This window comes from Colias croceus, chromosome 5 (genome assembly GCF_905220415.1).
Source record: "Colias croceus chromosome 5, ilColCroc2.1".
NCBI lineage: Eukaryota > Metazoa > Arthropoda > Insecta > Lepidoptera > Pieridae > Colias > Colias croceus.
Window position 1 is genome coordinate 7,732,378 of NC_059541.1, and position 16,604 is coordinate 7,748,981.

At 32.8% G+C, this 16,604-nt stretch overlaps 2 protein-coding genes across 3 annotated transcripts in view; one reads left to right on the plus strand and one right to left on the minus strand.

The window, feature by feature from the left end:
• Positions 1–3,830, minus strand: part of LOC123691820 (cytoplasmic dynein 2 heavy chain 1) — a 59,533-nt gene extending 55,703 nt beyond the window's left edge. The window contains exons 1-10 of the mRNA XM_045636389.1: positions 3,705–3,830; positions 3,424–3,554; positions 2,892–3,056; positions 2,709–2,808; positions 2,460–2,589; positions 2,001–2,134; positions 1,566–1,810; positions 1,292–1,391; positions 887–1,026; positions 577–798 (exon numbers count right to left, since the gene is read on the minus strand). Coding sequence (XP_045492345.1) covers positions 577–798; positions 887–1,026; positions 1,292–1,391; positions 1,566–1,810; positions 2,001–2,134; positions 2,460–2,589; positions 2,709–2,808; positions 2,892–3,056; positions 3,424–3,554; positions 3,705–3,741 — 1,404 coding nt within the window. The 5' untranslated portion in view covers positions 3,742–3,830. The remainder of the gene's footprint in view (positions 1–576; positions 799–886; positions 1,027–1,291; positions 1,392–1,565; positions 1,811–2,000; positions 2,135–2,459; positions 2,590–2,708; positions 2,809–2,891; positions 3,057–3,423; positions 3,555–3,704) is intronic.
• A 2,855-nt stretch (positions 3,831–6,685) lies between these two features.
• Positions 6,686–8,149, plus strand: LOC123691681 (succinate dehydrogenase assembly factor 2-B, mitochondrial-like). 2 transcript variants are annotated; one of them, XM_045636198.1, is made up of 3 exons: positions 6,686–6,918; positions 7,016–7,149; positions 7,396–8,149. In XM_045636198.1, exons 1-3 carry the CDS (start codon positions 6,901–6,903, stop codon positions 7,664–7,666), a joined length of 423 nt encoding a protein of 140 aa, XP_045492154.1. In that variant the 5' UTR covers positions 6,686–6,900; the 3' UTR covers positions 7,667–8,149. The 2 variants fall into 2 exon arrangements, with proteins under 2 accessions (XP_045492154.1, XP_045492153.1); XM_045636197.1 differs by having other exon boundaries at positions 6,705–6,789.
• The last annotated feature ends 8,455 nt before the right edge of the window (positions 8,150–16,604 follow it).

Sequence of the window (16,604 nt, forward strand, 5' to 3'; positions counted from 1 at the left end):
AAATAGCATCATACAGTTTTTGAGTTATTACTACAACAACTAAAAAAAAAATGTGTGCGTGTACTAGTGTACACACGTAAGAAGTGAAACTTCTTTATGACCATATTTTTAAAAAATAATTTACCATAATATGCAACTTTACAGAAATACGTCGAGACACGCGTGGTAGGGATAAGAAAAAGATGGCGCGTAACGGAAAAATCTCACGCGTAACGAAAAAATGTTACACTAAATTTTGTTTCAACCCCGATAAAGAAGTTTCATTTCAAAAGTTCTATTGGGACTCTTATGGCTGAACTATGCAAGATTTATACAATGATCGAGTGAAACTTCTTTATCGGGTTTGGAAAAAAATTTAGTTTAACATTTTTTCGTTACGCGTGATATTTTTCCGTTACGCGCCATCTTTTTCTTATCCCTACCACGCGTGATTCGACGTATTTCTGTAAAATTGCATATAGTAAATTATTTTTTGAAAAATAAGGTCACAAAGAAGTTCCACTACTTACGTGTGTACACCAGTACACGCACATATTTAAAAAAAAAATATGTTTTGTCAGTTATTAGTCTTTATACCTTAGATTCCATCTGCTTAGCCCATTGCACTTGTTGAACTAGTTGCGACATTTCTGGCGGTTGGTACATCCTTACATCCACTTCATCTGAGTCAATTTGACTTTGAATATTCTTCAACATTGATAAGAGTGAAGCAACAAATATCTCTAATTCGTCATTTAATGCGTTCTTTATAAGTGGTCTAGTTATGAGCGTTTTGTATCGCGTAAACTCATACAGCATCTAGAAGAAAAATAAATATTAGGTGCAAATAAATAACTTGGTAGAGATCTATTGCCTAAATAAATTTAACATATTATATAACACCTACTTGTTTAGTTGATGTGTTGTGCAATCTAGGTTTCAATTTCTCAGCAATTTTTGTCTCTGCTGGTCTTAAATTGGCGGAAAATTGGCTCACAGTGTTATCCCAAGATGTCGACGGTCCATTACAAATCCAGACATTAATATCTAAAAAACATTTATTTATTTATTTAATTTATTTCAGATAATTGCAATATAAAGTAATTTAGTTAATAAAAAAAATGTATGCTAATAAAAAAGAGCGTGTATGCCGCGCACACGTATCAGAAGTGTAACTTTTTTGGCAAGATTCAAAGATACCAAAATTGTCGCTTTACTCCATGGCGTGACGGTATTGCCATAACGCGACCTTGGAAATTTTATACTCTCAACGCGCCTAAAGCAGTTCCACTTCAAAACATGACATACTTACTTTCAAATTGTTTGAGTAGTTGATCCGTATTCAATTCCGCTTTTTCAGTTGTGGTCAGCAATTTACTAAGTTGATTATAAGTCGATCTAATATCATTTATCTGTAAAAGATTGAAATTTTATTGGCGTTATGAGTAACTTATTTGATCTAAATCATTGTACAAATCTACCCTCAAAAGCCTGTAATTTGCTTTTTCTATGCAATTGTATAGTTAGTATTTGTTGCCTTTAACTACAACCTATTTGTAAGGTAGTCTTAGTGATGTAAAATTTACCTCTTTCAGCCGTTTTTGAAAATTCACACAGAAAGTTGGAACATATGGTTTTCCTCTCCACGCATGTAATGCGTAGTTGGGCCAATATGTCTCACTTAGAGATTTGCATGCACTGATCCACATGTGTACTGCATTCAAACCCTCAGATAGTAACACAAGTATCTGACTGTCTTTCAAGCCATCAAATGGTTTCCATATTTCCACTTTGGAGACTTCATTTTGTATCACGGTGCAAAGAACATGGCCTGAAAATTAAATGCTGTTGGTTTATATATAAGGAGACTCTTTAATATTGATTTCAGATGAGTAAATTAGCGCCTGCATCTCATGAAAAGAATGTGGAGGAGGTACAAACAACAAAGGATCTTGATTATTCAGATATTGCAGTAAATAATTATTATTTATAACCATTGTGAATTATTGAGAATGTCTTACCAATGATATCAAAAATATGAATCATTCTATCCTGTGTATAAGGCACTACATTGTACCTCCAGATATCATCTAATATTCCAGCTATATTCTCAGCTGTATCTTGGATTTCTTGCATGTTTCCAGTTTGCAATGATCTGAAAATTTATTCAAAATGATTCAGCATTTATATATTACTAGCTTTCCGCCCGCGAAACCCGCATAGTGCCCGTTTCCGTAGGATTTCAGGGGTAAAACCTATTCTATGTGTTAATCCAAGTTACCCTCTATATGTGTGCTTAATTTAATTGTAATCAGTTCAGTAGTATTTGCGTGAAAGAATAACAAACACACACATACACATCCTCACAAACTTTCGCATTTATTATATTAGTAGGATAGTAGGATGCAGTTTTCAACCCTAAGACAAATGCAAAATAAAAATGTTTTAATTATTATAACAATAAAAATGTAATTGGGTACCTTATTTCTTCACATATATCTTCAAACAAAACAAAGAATGAAGAAGCTGCCTCTCTTTCCTTTTTATTTGTATCTGGGGAATGGCTAACAGCTTTCCAATAATCCACTTCATCGTTAATTGATAGAATAACTAAAACAATGTAGGATAATTAAAACCCTAGTTATAAATAATATTTAAAATTTTGGTACTTGGTGTGTGAGGCTTTAATTTACAAAAAAAAAATAAAAAAAAATGAGATAAAATCTTACCATTTATATTAGAACCTCCTTTACCATGAGTCAGGACTCTGAGATTTGTTTCTAATTCAGACAAGTTCTTATGTAATTTATTAGAATATAAATCATCTCCCTGTAAATAACAATTAAGAATTGTATTTTTAAGTACGAAGGTGTACTATTATCATGTACATATTGCATAATGTGAACACTCACACTTGCAAGCAGTGGGCCATAGATCTGACGCAAAATTTGATATAATGATTCTTCTGCACTTCTAGTTAAAGTAACTATATTTATGTTTTGTATCGCATCATCTCTAGTCAGATTATCTGCTACAGTTTTGTAGAATATTATTGATTTGTTTGTGTTAGGTTCAATCTAAAATTGGAAAAGATAATGTTTATATAATGATCCACTCATCATCTAATTATTTACTAGATGTCAATAAAAACAAGTAAGTACCTATGAACTTTTTAATAGAAATCTAAAAAATCAAGTCAGCACCCTGCATCCTTTTTTAAACTTTTTATAAGTAGGTAAAATGTTTATTGTTTTAAAACATACAAATTCTAGTACTTACTTGTAAATTAATAAATTCCTTATCATAGTTTTCGTTTAAAAGGTTTATAGATATATGGGGGATAATGGGGATAATGGTACTCAACTCAATCCTCATATCAATTATCAACTTTCATGAGTAGGATACTTATCTAAATATAATATATTTTATTACGAACAAACTTACTTTAGTGTAGAACACCAGTAGTTCATTATTTAAGCAGGTTTGAAGGAGGAGTACTTGTGAATTGTGTATGAATTCAAGTAATAATTCCTCACAATTCTCATTTAACTTCAAAGGACTTTTATAGAAATTAGCTGGAAAATAATTTAATAATAATTTTACAAATTAATTGTAGGGAATTATGGTTTAAGCAGGGAATAGTAGTCAGTAGATCACAAGTATGCGGTTAGCTGTTTGAACAGACTTTTTTTTTGGAAAAATTTTTTTATTAAAAGTTTTCATACCAGTTGTAGTCAAAATAAATTCACGTATATCGGACATAATAACAAAATCGTCATTACACCTTTATATTCATTGAGTTTAGCAAGACAACGAAATTTTCTGAAAAAAAAATATCCGTTTAATTCACAGAGCAAGTTATATTTTGTCAGTATTTGTCACTGTATTTGTATACAAAGTTCAAATTTGTTACCATGGTTACATAGGCATATCTGTGGTTACCAGAATCTAAATATCTTTTTTGGTTTAAATAATACGGATACTGATACATGTTAATTGGTATAAAAAAATAATGATTAATTCTATTCCTTTCCTCTGCGAGAATATCTGAAGGTACCTACATAATACACTGATACCTCATATTATGTAGATACCTTCTTATATTAAACATAATACATTCAAATCCAATAATTATAGAGATAGTTATATTAGCATAAATTAACTGTTGTCTATACAAATATTATAAAGAGGAAAGGTTTGATTTTTTGTTTGTTTGTTTGTATGAATTGAATAGGCTCCGAAACTACTTGGCAGATTTGAAAAATTCTTTCACTGTTGGAAAGCTACATCATTTCTGAGTGACATAGGATATATTTCATTTTCAAAAAAAATAGGCATCCTTACTTAAATTACGATAACGTAATCCAAGGTGTGAAAAAAATATCAAAAAACTACCTTACATCGCGTGCGCTGCGAAAACTATTGATGATAGAACTAAAATATGATATACTACATTTTTTTAGAACACACCATTATCTACAAAAAATCAGCGGCAGCATATCTCTAACTATTACAGTCATGTCACAATAAGCGTTTTTTTATTGAAAAAAAGAAATTAAAATACCACCGCTACAAAAAGCTCTTTATTTGTACCTTGGTATTAACCCTTATCAAAATAAATGATGTATTATTTAAGACTGCTTCAATATCTTTATATTACTTTTTGAATTATTCGATTCTGACAATCCATTCAAAAGATAACACGAGTTAAAAAAAAATTAAAAAATAAACTGTATTCGGCTAGCTATGCGTTGTAGGCGTCACTCGGGCAGGGGTACGGGAGGGGGGTTAAGATCACGAAATAAAATTGCCGCGCGGCTTACTCGCGCGGCCGGCTCCCTACGTGATGGACGTGTGCGGAATTTACGCTTGATAATAATTCGTTTAGTAAGTAACAAAACCGATTTAAAAAGTTCTTTTCAGAACTAAACCCATTTATATAAAATATATGTGTTAAAATTAACAAATCTAAATGTAATGTTTAATGCCCGTGCGAAGCCGGGACGGGCCGCTAGTAACTTATAACGTGGTTGTAACTTATGTAATTTGTTTACAGGGGCCGTATTATTATAACCTCTTATTTCCAGGGAGTTGACGCAGTGAATTGGGCTGACTGAAAATTCATAATAGGAAAGCAGTAACGCCAGTAACCAGCCTTATATAATTATGGTTAAATACGAATTTGCCGCGGGTCACATTAAAACCGTTCAATGCCATTTCAATAATTAAAACTACACATATACATTTTGATTATGCAGTCATGCTACTTCATTGCTCAGGCACTTGAATATCTGAATAAAATTAAGAAGATGCCTAAAAAATAGAAGATCATCTACTCGCTTTTTTTGTAAATTCTCTGAAACAAAGAAGATTATTGCGTCGGCCAACTTTATTGCCTCAAAAGTGAAAACAATACCTATAACACGTACTTCCCCTTTTAACTTTACTTTTTGACGTACTTCATAGAGTAAAGCAAGAAGCTTAGTATCTAATACACTGGAGATTGCATTATGACCATTAACTTGTAACAAGAAAATATGACGTTGAATGACGCCTGTAATATGTTTTTTTATCCCTTTCACACCAACAAGAATGGTCATAGTGCAATCTCCAGTGTATTAGATCTATGCTTCTTGGAGTCTTGGAGTAAAGTAATTTAATATGACGTACCTACTTTGACGTACCTACTTGTACGACCCTCTGTCCTTGCTCTGTCCCATAGACTATATACTTAGGCCCCGTTTCCACCTGCAAGTAAACTTCTGCGAGAACTGTCCGACAGTCTGTCTGACAGCAGCTTGCATGTGTAAACTATGTTGCAAGTTCTGTCGCGACAGTTTGTCAAGCGCTTCTTGCGAGAAGTTGCGAAAGCATGTGTAAACATGACTGCGTCTACTCGCGACAGATCTCGCAGCTTATCGGTCTAGTTCCGTATATCTCGCAGCAAGCTGCAAGTATCGCCCGCACGGCTTTTGATTTTTGTTTATTTGAAATTAATGAGTCGTGAATGCTCTTGTGAAGAATGAAGAAACTATAAAGTCAATAGGATTATATGAGGTCTTAAGATGGAATAATGTGATTATTTTTTGAAAATGAAATGAAAATGAAATGAAATGAAAATTTATTTGTTGAATTGTGGTTACAAAGTTTTTATAATAAATTTCATGTCCGCACAATTCACCAACAAATTGGCATACAATATATTTATATTATGCTTATCTAATTTTATAATTTAACTAAGTTATTATTTAAACAATATATTATTTACATTAGTTCATTAGATCATTTTACATTAAATAGTACACATTATAAATTATAGTATACGATTTATTTCACAAAATAGAATAGAAAAATTGTAACAGTAATTCCTATCCCGTCACTCGCAAGATCTGGTGTGTAAACACCTCCGCGATAAGTTGCGATAGTATGATCCGCGAGCTTCTCGCACGACATTTATAGCAGCAATAAATTGCAGGATATGTAAACGATATTGCAAGTAACTCATGCAAGACTTCCGCGAGTTTACTTGCAGGTGGAAACGGCCCCTAAGATCCGCGAGCTTCTCGCACGACATTTATGGCAGCAATAAATTGCAGGATATGTAAACGATATTGCAAGTAACTCATGCAAGACTTCCGCGAGTTTACTTGCAGGTGGAAACGGCCCCTTATTAACGGAGAGCTCTGTCCTCTGCAATGACAATATGTCATCTGTAGTGTCATCCAACCGAACGGCGAAAAAATTTGCCTGAAAATCTTCCTGCCATCAATGCCAACAATCAAGATAGATGAGATAAAAACATTATGTAATATTAGTCATTTGCAGTCATTTGTAAAAAAAAATTGGAGAATTGGGATCGTTCGTAATAATTTTCGTTCGTAATATAATTTTGCTCCAAGTTCCGTGCCGAAAATAATCAAAATGATGCGTTTACGTTGTGTATGTAATGAAATTGTTAATAAGATGTCCTTATTGAAACAGGTAAGATATAAGACTATTGAGAAATAATTTAAAACGTATATTACAAAATTTTCAGGCTATGAACACCGTAAAAATGATTCGCGGCAGTCGATTCATGAGTGGCACTACTCAATCTGTGGATACAACTTATATGGAAATTCCTGTATACAATGTAGACAAACCACAAGCATTAGACAAGAGGAAGGCAAGGTATTTCCAAATTCAATTTAAACATTCTAATGATATTAACCGCAGGACATTAGTCAAAATTTCGTTCATAGCTGCCAACTGTTAACCAATAGATTCTTCTATCTAAACATAATATACCTATCATCCAAACTCCATGTGAAATCTCACAAACAAAATTATGTATTAAAACAATTTGTATTTCTAGTACAAGCTATTCAGTTTGAAGAATATTACTGATGAATAACATCAAATTTTCCTATATTTCAGACTTCAGTACCAGTCCCGTAAACGCGGCATGCTGGAGAATGATCTTCTACTCAGCACTTTTGCTAAGAAGTACTTGGATGGTTTATCCGAGGAACAAACTATGATGTATGACCGTCTTATCAACTCTCCGAGCAATGACTGGGATATTTATTACTGGATTGTGGAGAAAAAGCCAACACCTAAAGAGTTTGACAATGAGATAATGAATATGCTTAAGAAACATGCCAAGAATGAGGAACGTGTAATTCTTTCACAACCAGATTTATATTGAAACGATCAGATGCTTAATTCTAGTAGACATTTAACTTAAAGTATTAAATGTATTATACATTTTAAATTTTAATCTTACATTGTTTATCTTTGGCAAAACATCTTCAGATAACAAGAGTCACCTTAATCAAAACTAAAGAATATTATATAGCTTTTTAAGACAAGATGGCATTTAGATATACATTCATAGATAACAGAAAATATTTTTGCAGTTCTTGAGATACAAATGCATAAGTTTATTTTTAAATAGTATTATGAGAAATTATTATTTATTTAATATTTTACACTGTATTTCATAATTGTTTTAATATGCTTTTGATAAAGAAGTATGCTTTAGGTTGAATGTTAAATTAACTAATTGAATTTGCATCAACTATAATAAAAGTAAAAATTTAATTCAGACCTTTGTGTGCACAATGGACTTGTCATTTATTTTAAATGTTATAAATTAGAAAATTAATTTCAAATAAAATTATTTAGCATGTGTGTGTTTTCATTACATAAAATTAAGCTTTTTTATTCTGATGATTGATGAAGGTAATACAATTTTTTTTTTATCAAATTCTTCATGTTTAAAATATGTTTGTGATTAATCTGAATAATTTTAATTTCAGAACAAACAAGAAAAATGATTCAACTTGAAATGTCTGCAAGCAGAAAATGAATTATTATTAAGGTGAGCAACCTATGTCATTAAGAAGTATAATTATATTATTTCACTAGCTTACCGCCCACGGCTTCGCCCGCTTTCTCTAAAACGATTTGAGATTTAAACTATCCTATCTCTCAAGTTGGATCGAACTGCACATGGTGTGCGAATTTTATTATAATTGGTTAAGTGGTTTAGGAGTCCATTGAGGACAAACATTGTGACACGAGATTTATATATATTAAGATTTCATTTTCAGTGTCGTAAAATAGGCAAAAGTACCAAACAAAACTTATAATATACTTTAAGTGTGAACATACAGTATTTTTTTTATAGTAACCCTAGCAATAGGGTAGGCGACTCACTTGCTGGTAGGTGATAGACGCCGCCCATGACGATCACAACGTTGGCAACACTGCGATTGTATTGCCGGCTTTAAGGTGGAAGTTGTAAGTATACAATATTTCCATAATAATCCGATACTTTTCTTATTTTGTTACATAATCTGTTGCATTGCATAATCTGTTTTTAACATTCATAAGAAAAGCTCAGTCTTTTGTTCTATTTTTATGACCCTGCGCTTGCGGGTTTGCTTGGACTGTTGTATACCAAATTCCACTCCCTGTTCAAAGTTTTGTTCCCTTTAAGATTTTTTCCGTCCTCATTGAATGATCTTCATAGTACATATTACTTAGTACTTCTCAAAGGCCTATTCAGAATTTTTCTATTCTCCTTAATTCCATTCAGCGGTTTAGACATGTTTTAGATTTTGACATTCCAATTTACAAAAAAAATATTTCAATAAATGGGATAGGTGGAAAGGTACAGGCTATCGGATATGTATGTTTACAGTTGACGATACACAGGCAGTGTATTAGTCACAAGTTTTATGTATTTTTGACACCTTGCCTTGTACCTAAGTCGCACGGTATTCTAGGGCAGGACTTTTTAGGAAAGTATAGAGCGGTCATTGATATGAAACATAATAATCTGTCACTATGGACACAGTTGACAGATATATACTACGTACATAGTGAATCTAAACAAATATCTTTGCAATTATTAGACTCGTGTAGTAATTTATTATCGTTACCTGCTAGGTCAAAATCGATTCATTATAATATGTATTAATACTAGTTTAACAGAAGAATGTTTGGTATGTACGAATTACGAAAGAGTTGTGTGAGGGCGTATTTATTGCGAGTATGATAGTACATCCTATTGATGGCAAAATACCAGTTCGAATTTTGAATTCCACCTCGAAAGATATAATTTTGTCTGAAATTAAACTTGATATTTAAGAAAAAATGAATAAGTATAGAAAGTTTATGTGCTAAGTATCCCGATATATATAAATTTATAAAGAATAGAAAAAAATCGATCACGAGGCGGGACTCGAACCCGCATCCTTTCGCGCCATTCCGGGGCGGATGCCTGACCAACTCAGCCACTCGTGACCCACGAGTCTATTCTTTATAAATTTATATTTATAAAGCATTTGAATGCCATAAAACCAAAAAATATAAAATCCCGATATATTTTATTTGAAAGGAGTTTATCAACACTCAATTAAAGTAAAACCAGATATTCAGCCAATTTTTTCCAAAACCTTATCGATTGCCTCATGCATTGAAAAATAAAATTAATAACCAAATTGATCAAATGTTAAAAGAAAATATTATTGAATCATGTCAAAGTGAATGGTCCAGTCCAAGATCCAGTCCAATTTTGTTTCCATTTTCGCGCATGATGACTATGGCGATGACAGAGTTAACATATGAAAAATGCTTGGTGAATTACCAGGACGATCTAGTCTGTTTTTGTAGGGACTTATCTAGTCATATCAAAAATTTACAGTCGATTTTTGAAAGATTACGAAAAGTCAATCTAAAGTTAAATCCGCGAAAGTGTATTTTCTTACGGAAGGAACTGCTTTACTTGGGTCATATTGTATCAGCAGAGGGTGTTATACCAGATTCGGATAAAATAGAGGTTGTTAAATACTACCCGGTTCCTACTAAAGTCGATGAAGTCAAAAGATTCGTTGCCTTTGTGAACTATTACAGGAAATGTATTCCTAATTTTGTAACAAAAGCATATGCGTTAAATAGTTTGTGTCGGAAAAATGTAACCTTCAAATGTATCCCAAAGAATGCCAAAAATCATTTGAATTATTGAAACAAAATTTAAAATCCCATCCTGTATTACAATATCCTGATTTTTCAGAGTCTAATCAATTTATCCTACAAACAGATTCATCAGGATACGGCGTAGGTGCAGTTTTGTGTAATAGCGACGGTAGACCTGTAGCGTATGCTAGTCGTAGTCTTAATAAAGCAGAAAAAAGGTATCCGACTATTGAAAAGGAATTGCTTGCGATTGTATGGGCTGTAAAGCATTTCCGTCCATATTTGTATGGAAGGACATTCAAAATTCAGACTGATCATAAGCCACTAATATATTTATTTGGAATGCGAGATCCATCTAGTCGTTTAATTAAATTTAGATTAACGTTAGAGGAGACGATTTTATAATTGAATATTTGAAAGGAAAGAATAATTCCGCCGCGGATGCACTTTCACGTTTGCATTTAACTTCAGAGGAATTGAAAGAGATGAATCAAACAGTCATGAATGTAATTACGCGTGGTCAGTTGGCTAGACAACAACGGCATGCTATTATTTCTAAAATCGATTGGCATAATCAACAAAAGTTGTAGAAATACATAGTAAACCTAAATATTTCAAGGAATTACGTTTCATCAGCGCTAATGAATTAAATCGATATCGTAAAATGAAAGAGATTACGCATGAGAAAGAATGTTTGAGTTATGTACCCTCAATGAATACTATTTTTATTAATTTAGCTTCTCGATCACAACTATCGCCAGACGAATTTGTGAGAGAGCTAAGCAAGTAATAAAGACGATCAGCGTGTAATTTTAAATGATTTTCACATATTACCTACAAGTGGACATGCTGACATAAGACGAATGGTAAATAACATAAAGATATATTATTTTGGCCAAGGTTAGAAGCTGATATTGCAGAATTTATAAAAAGGTGTGACAAATGTCAAAAACAAAAACATTCCTCACACTATACTAAGGAGCCTATGATGATAAGTTCAACGGCAAGTTCGGCGTTGGAAAAAATATACATATTTAGATATTGTAGGGTCGTTAGATAGGGATTACGATAATTATTAATTACGTATACATTTTAACTATACAATGTGAGTTGAGTAAGTATATCGAGACTTATCCATTAACGTCAAAAAGGCCGAGTGACGTAGCTAGGAACTTTGTTAACAATTGGATTCTCAGGTATGGTATCCCGAAGGAAATTGTTACTGACAGAGGTACGGAGTTTTTATCGGACAAAATGAAAGAGGTTTGTAAACTTTTGCATATTAACAAGCTGCAGTCAACCGCATATCATGATATCACCATCAAAGTATCGGTGCCTTGGAGAATTCGCACAAAAATTTGGGTAACTACTTGCGAATACAGACAGGGAATCACCCAGAAGCTTGGAGCACGTGGCTTCCATTTTAGTGTTTTTCCTATAACACTGCGGTACATACAGATACCAAGTTTACTCCCTATAAGTTGGTGTTCGGTAAGAAATGTATTTTACCATCAAATTTGCAATCTGCACAAGTTGGGCCTTTGTACAATTTTGATAATTATTATCAAGTTATTATCCTTTAGAACTCAAATTTAGAATACAGACGTCACAAAAAGAGGCGAGAGAAAATCTTATATGTATCTAGTAAATTGAAAAGAAAAAAAGTATGATCGTAATAATAATCCGGTTACTTAAAAACCGAATGATTTAATTTTAATAAAAAATGAAACAGGCAATAAGTTTCAAAACATATATTTAGGTCCATATAAAGTAGTAAGGGAATGTTCACGCAATGTAGAAATAATTAAAGATAATAAAAACTGTGTTATTCATAAAAACAGAACAAAAATGTATTTTGAACCAATTACCTAATAATTTTGTTAAAAGTTTATAATATTATCTACTATTTTTAGTTTGTAATGGAAATAATTATGATAATATGACATTGTACTGTATTAACATAAGTAAAGGTAAACCAGAATCTGATGGCAATTAGGGAAATCAAAATTTTGAGTGTGCAACCCTAGGGAAAATGGTCTGAACGATCTTGACACTGCTTATTTTTTATTTTGTCCTCAACACACTTGTAATGGCGTCACCATTAAATTAGAAACGTATTGGAGGCGTCTAAAAATGGCATTTATTAATTTTAACGTAGCTTTATGCCATAACAATGATATTCCGTTGAAATTATAACAATTCTTAACATTTACGAGAAATTATATCAATCTGATTTTTCGTTTACGTCCTACAAAACTTACATCGTTGGCATTTATTTATTTATTTATTTATTTATTCATCAATACATCTTTGACTTACAGTACAAAACATACCAAAACGCACAAAGATAACAATTATTACAAAGTCTGACTTAAAAATAAGGTACAATTAGAGACAAACGATACAATATTAACATTAAATAGGTCAACTTCAGATTTAGCACGTAAAAATTTATTTAACAAATTGAGTGCATGATGGGTGGGTGCACTCCAAGCGGCTCGCGTCCGTAGCAGGCTCTCCGCGAACAGCGGACGCGAGCGCCACTGCACGGAGCAGCTCGGTGCCCACACACCACAGGCCCCCAGTGCCACGGGATTGTCAATTTTGTTATTTAACAGCAGATAATAATGAACCATAAGTGCGCGATCGCGTCGTAGTTCCAGTGTATCCATTCCAACCATCCCCGTAACGTACAAGGATGGATATAAGTAGGGATAATATCCATACATCTTCCGGAAAAGGCATCTTGAGAATTTACGTTGAATTTTCTCAATCATTAACGTGTAAATTTTTTCATGTGGGCTCCACACGATAGCGTTATATTCGAGCTTACTACGTACAAATGCATAATAAAGGCTAATGATAACAGTTTTGTCATTAAAACGAGCAGTCTGCCTAAAAATAAATCCAAGGGCTTTATATGCATTCTGGCATAAATCAATTATGTGGTCATTAAAACTTAAGGTACGATCGAATAACACGCCTAAATCACGAATCGAAGTCTCTCTAGCTACAATCTTATCCGAAACTTTATAGCCATAGAGATGTGGAGATTTACTCCGAGTAAAAGTCATTACTTTACATTTTGCCTCATTAAGATCTAAACGGTTCATTTTACTCCATTCGCAGACGCTATTTATATCGTTTTGTAATGCCTGACAATCCTCAATACTTCCTATAGCCAAATATAATTTAAGATCGTCGGCAAACATAAGACACTGGGAAGAACTAATAACATCTGGAAGATCGTTGATCATTACCAGAAATTGAGTAGGACCGAGGGTACTGCCTTGACTGATACCAGAATTGATGGCATATGGATCTGAACGATAACTACCAAGTTGTACAAATTGAAAACGATCCCGGAGGTAGTCTGCAAAATATTTTACCAGCCTGGGAGTGAAACCAATCATAGAAAATTTACGCAAAAGGACGTCATTATCTACGCGATCGAACGCTTTTTTAAAGTCAAAATAACTGACATCGATTTGTTTTTTACGATCTAAGTTTTTAGAAGCGTAGTCGACGAAATTAATCAAATTTGTTGACGTTGATCTACGGGCACGAAAACCGTGCTGACAATCCGATAATCGAGAACTTATTTGTTGTGAGACGTGATTATTTAAAATAATTTCTAGCAGTTTAGCAAAAGTAGATAGCACCGCGATAGGTCTATAGTTCTCAATGCTCACTTTGGAGCCACTCTTTGGAACCGGTGTAACACGCGAAGTTTTCCATATGGTAGGATACGTATCTGTTTGGAGAGACAAATTAAATATGTAGTGAAGAGGTTCGATAAAAATTGATATACAGTCTTTAATAATGAACGGCGGTATATTATCCGGACCTGCTGCCGAATGCGGTTTAAGGCGCCGAATTGCAAGCTTTATATCAGATTTTGAAATGTAATCTATAGAAATACGTGATGATGCGACGCCGGATACACGCGAAGCCTCCTTATAATCAAGTTTTGGTTTTTCATTTAAAAATACTGATTGAAAATATTTAGCGAATGCATTTGCGGCGTCAATACCACTTACTTTAACACCATCATAGTCATATTCGATACGCAACCTACTTGATGACCGCTGCTCCTTTACAAATGCCCAGAATTTCTTGGGATCGTCTTTAATGTTGGCTTCAATTTTTTTTATATGGTTCTGATAAGCCTGATTGATAAGTATTTTTACTTTACTTCTATAGTATTTAAACATTTCAAGGTTATACTGTAGACCAAACTGCTTATATTTTTTTAAATTAAAATATTTAATTTTTATATTAGTAATAACTTCCGTAGTGAACCACGTCGGATAAGTATATCGTGAACTATTCATAGAATGTCTCTTTTTTGGGACGCATTTATTGAAACAATTAAATAATTGTGTGTACAATCTATCTACGGCACTATTTACACTAGTACAGGAATAAACGTCATCCCAACGCAATGATTGTATGCACGCATATAATTCATTATAATCTGCTTTACGAAAATTCCATTCATTTAGTTTAATGCGAGACCGTACACATGAAATTTTTTTATTGTAAGTCCTTAAATATGCTAATTTCACCAACAAAGATGGATGATAACTGTCAATGGGGACAAGTGGTGGTGTGTCACTACTTACCTGTAATTCCCTGCTTCTGGCATTACATAATACAAGGTCAAGAATTCCGCCCATCTTATTCGTAATAGTATTATACTGATGCAACTTACTGAAGGAAATCATATTATTATATTTGTAAATAACATTTTTTGAAGCTGAATTTAAGTTAAAATCGCCAAATATTACAATTTTATATGATGAGAAACGTGTACTTAATTCTTCTAATATTTTAAAAATATCATAATATATGTCATCCTTAGAACCAGGTGGTATATACAACACACATAATAACATTTTAATGCCATTGCGTTTTACCGTGGCTACTGCAATTTCGAGACTATCGGTACAACTACTTATGTAATTTTTAACACAAATATTTTTTATATCATAACAATTTCGAATAGCTAACAATACACCACCCCAACCTGAATCATTACACCGATCTTTACGCAATACAACATAATCGTTAGGAAACAACTCTGAGTCATACACACTACTATTTAAAAATGTTTCAGTTAAAGCATAAACATCGTATTGTTCACTTAATATAGAATTCTTACATACATCTAATTTTGAGCGCAAACCACGCACGTTTTGATAAAACATACAAATAGTTTTTAGTTTAGGGGTTTTGTGTCGTTTTACGGTTGCGAAATCCACTACGCCATGGCTTTATGTGCACATCCTCCGCCCAATGAATAGGCGACATATAAGTGTCCAAATTTTTTGTGGGAACTGTCAACTTAAAGGATGCATAGTCACCACGCGAATTCAATTGTTCCACCAAACATTTATCATTTGGGCAAATACATAACAAATGTTTTATAATTTGTTCGACTGTAGTACCTTTTTTTAAATAATAGATATGCAAGTAACTTTTACGTATCGACTAGTGCGGAAAGTATCGATAAACAAATTTCGATAATGGAAACGAGTTCACATTTTTGCCATGCTTAAGCTTTAATTCATTCTTCTTCACTTCACTATTGAATGGAACAGAAGATCGCAGCATAAAAATTTTAAGCATTAAAAATTTTAGTTAAAAATTCATTTTATAATATTAATTGTAAAAACATGTTTACCGACGTGGCTGAATGCAAACCACGCCTTTGCCTATAAAATAGTAAAGTATCGACACGACCAATCATACGAGCAATCACTAACTACTAGGAAGAACTGTCATAGGGATCATCATTCGCCGCGCCGGGTATAGTAAGTAAGCTAAAATAAACTAATTTTATTGTTCGTATTTTTTTTTATTGCGGTGGAGTTGAGATGTACCTAGTGAATAAATTTAGCTATAAGTACTAACTATAATAATACTAACGAGTACACGTGTAACCTAGTTTTGTAGCTACTTAATAATGCATGTTTTATTTCAAATATACACAATATTTATAGTCATCAAATAGTCCTAGAGATTCAATCCGGTAGCTATCCTGAAAATTTCATTTTATTATTCATAAAGCTTAAATCGAAAAATTGAAATCTAAATGTGGTAAGTACAAAATTTTAATTAACATGATGATTAATGAAAACAAAGTAAAACCAATAACA

Bases quoted from the DNA above. Each gene is read 5' to 3' on its own strand.
- LOC123691681 (XM_045636197.1), top strand. From the start codon at position 6,748: ATGCCAACAATCAAGATAGATGAGATAAAAACATTATGTAAT. The intron at 6,790-7,015 runs ATTAGTCATTTG...CAAAATTTTCAG, and splicing joins AGATAAAAACATTATGTAAT to GCTATGAACACCGTAAAAAT. The intron at 7,150-7,395 runs GTATTTCCAAAT...CCTATATTTCAG, and splicing joins TTAGACAAGAGGAAGGCAAG to ACTTCAGTACCAGTCCCGTA.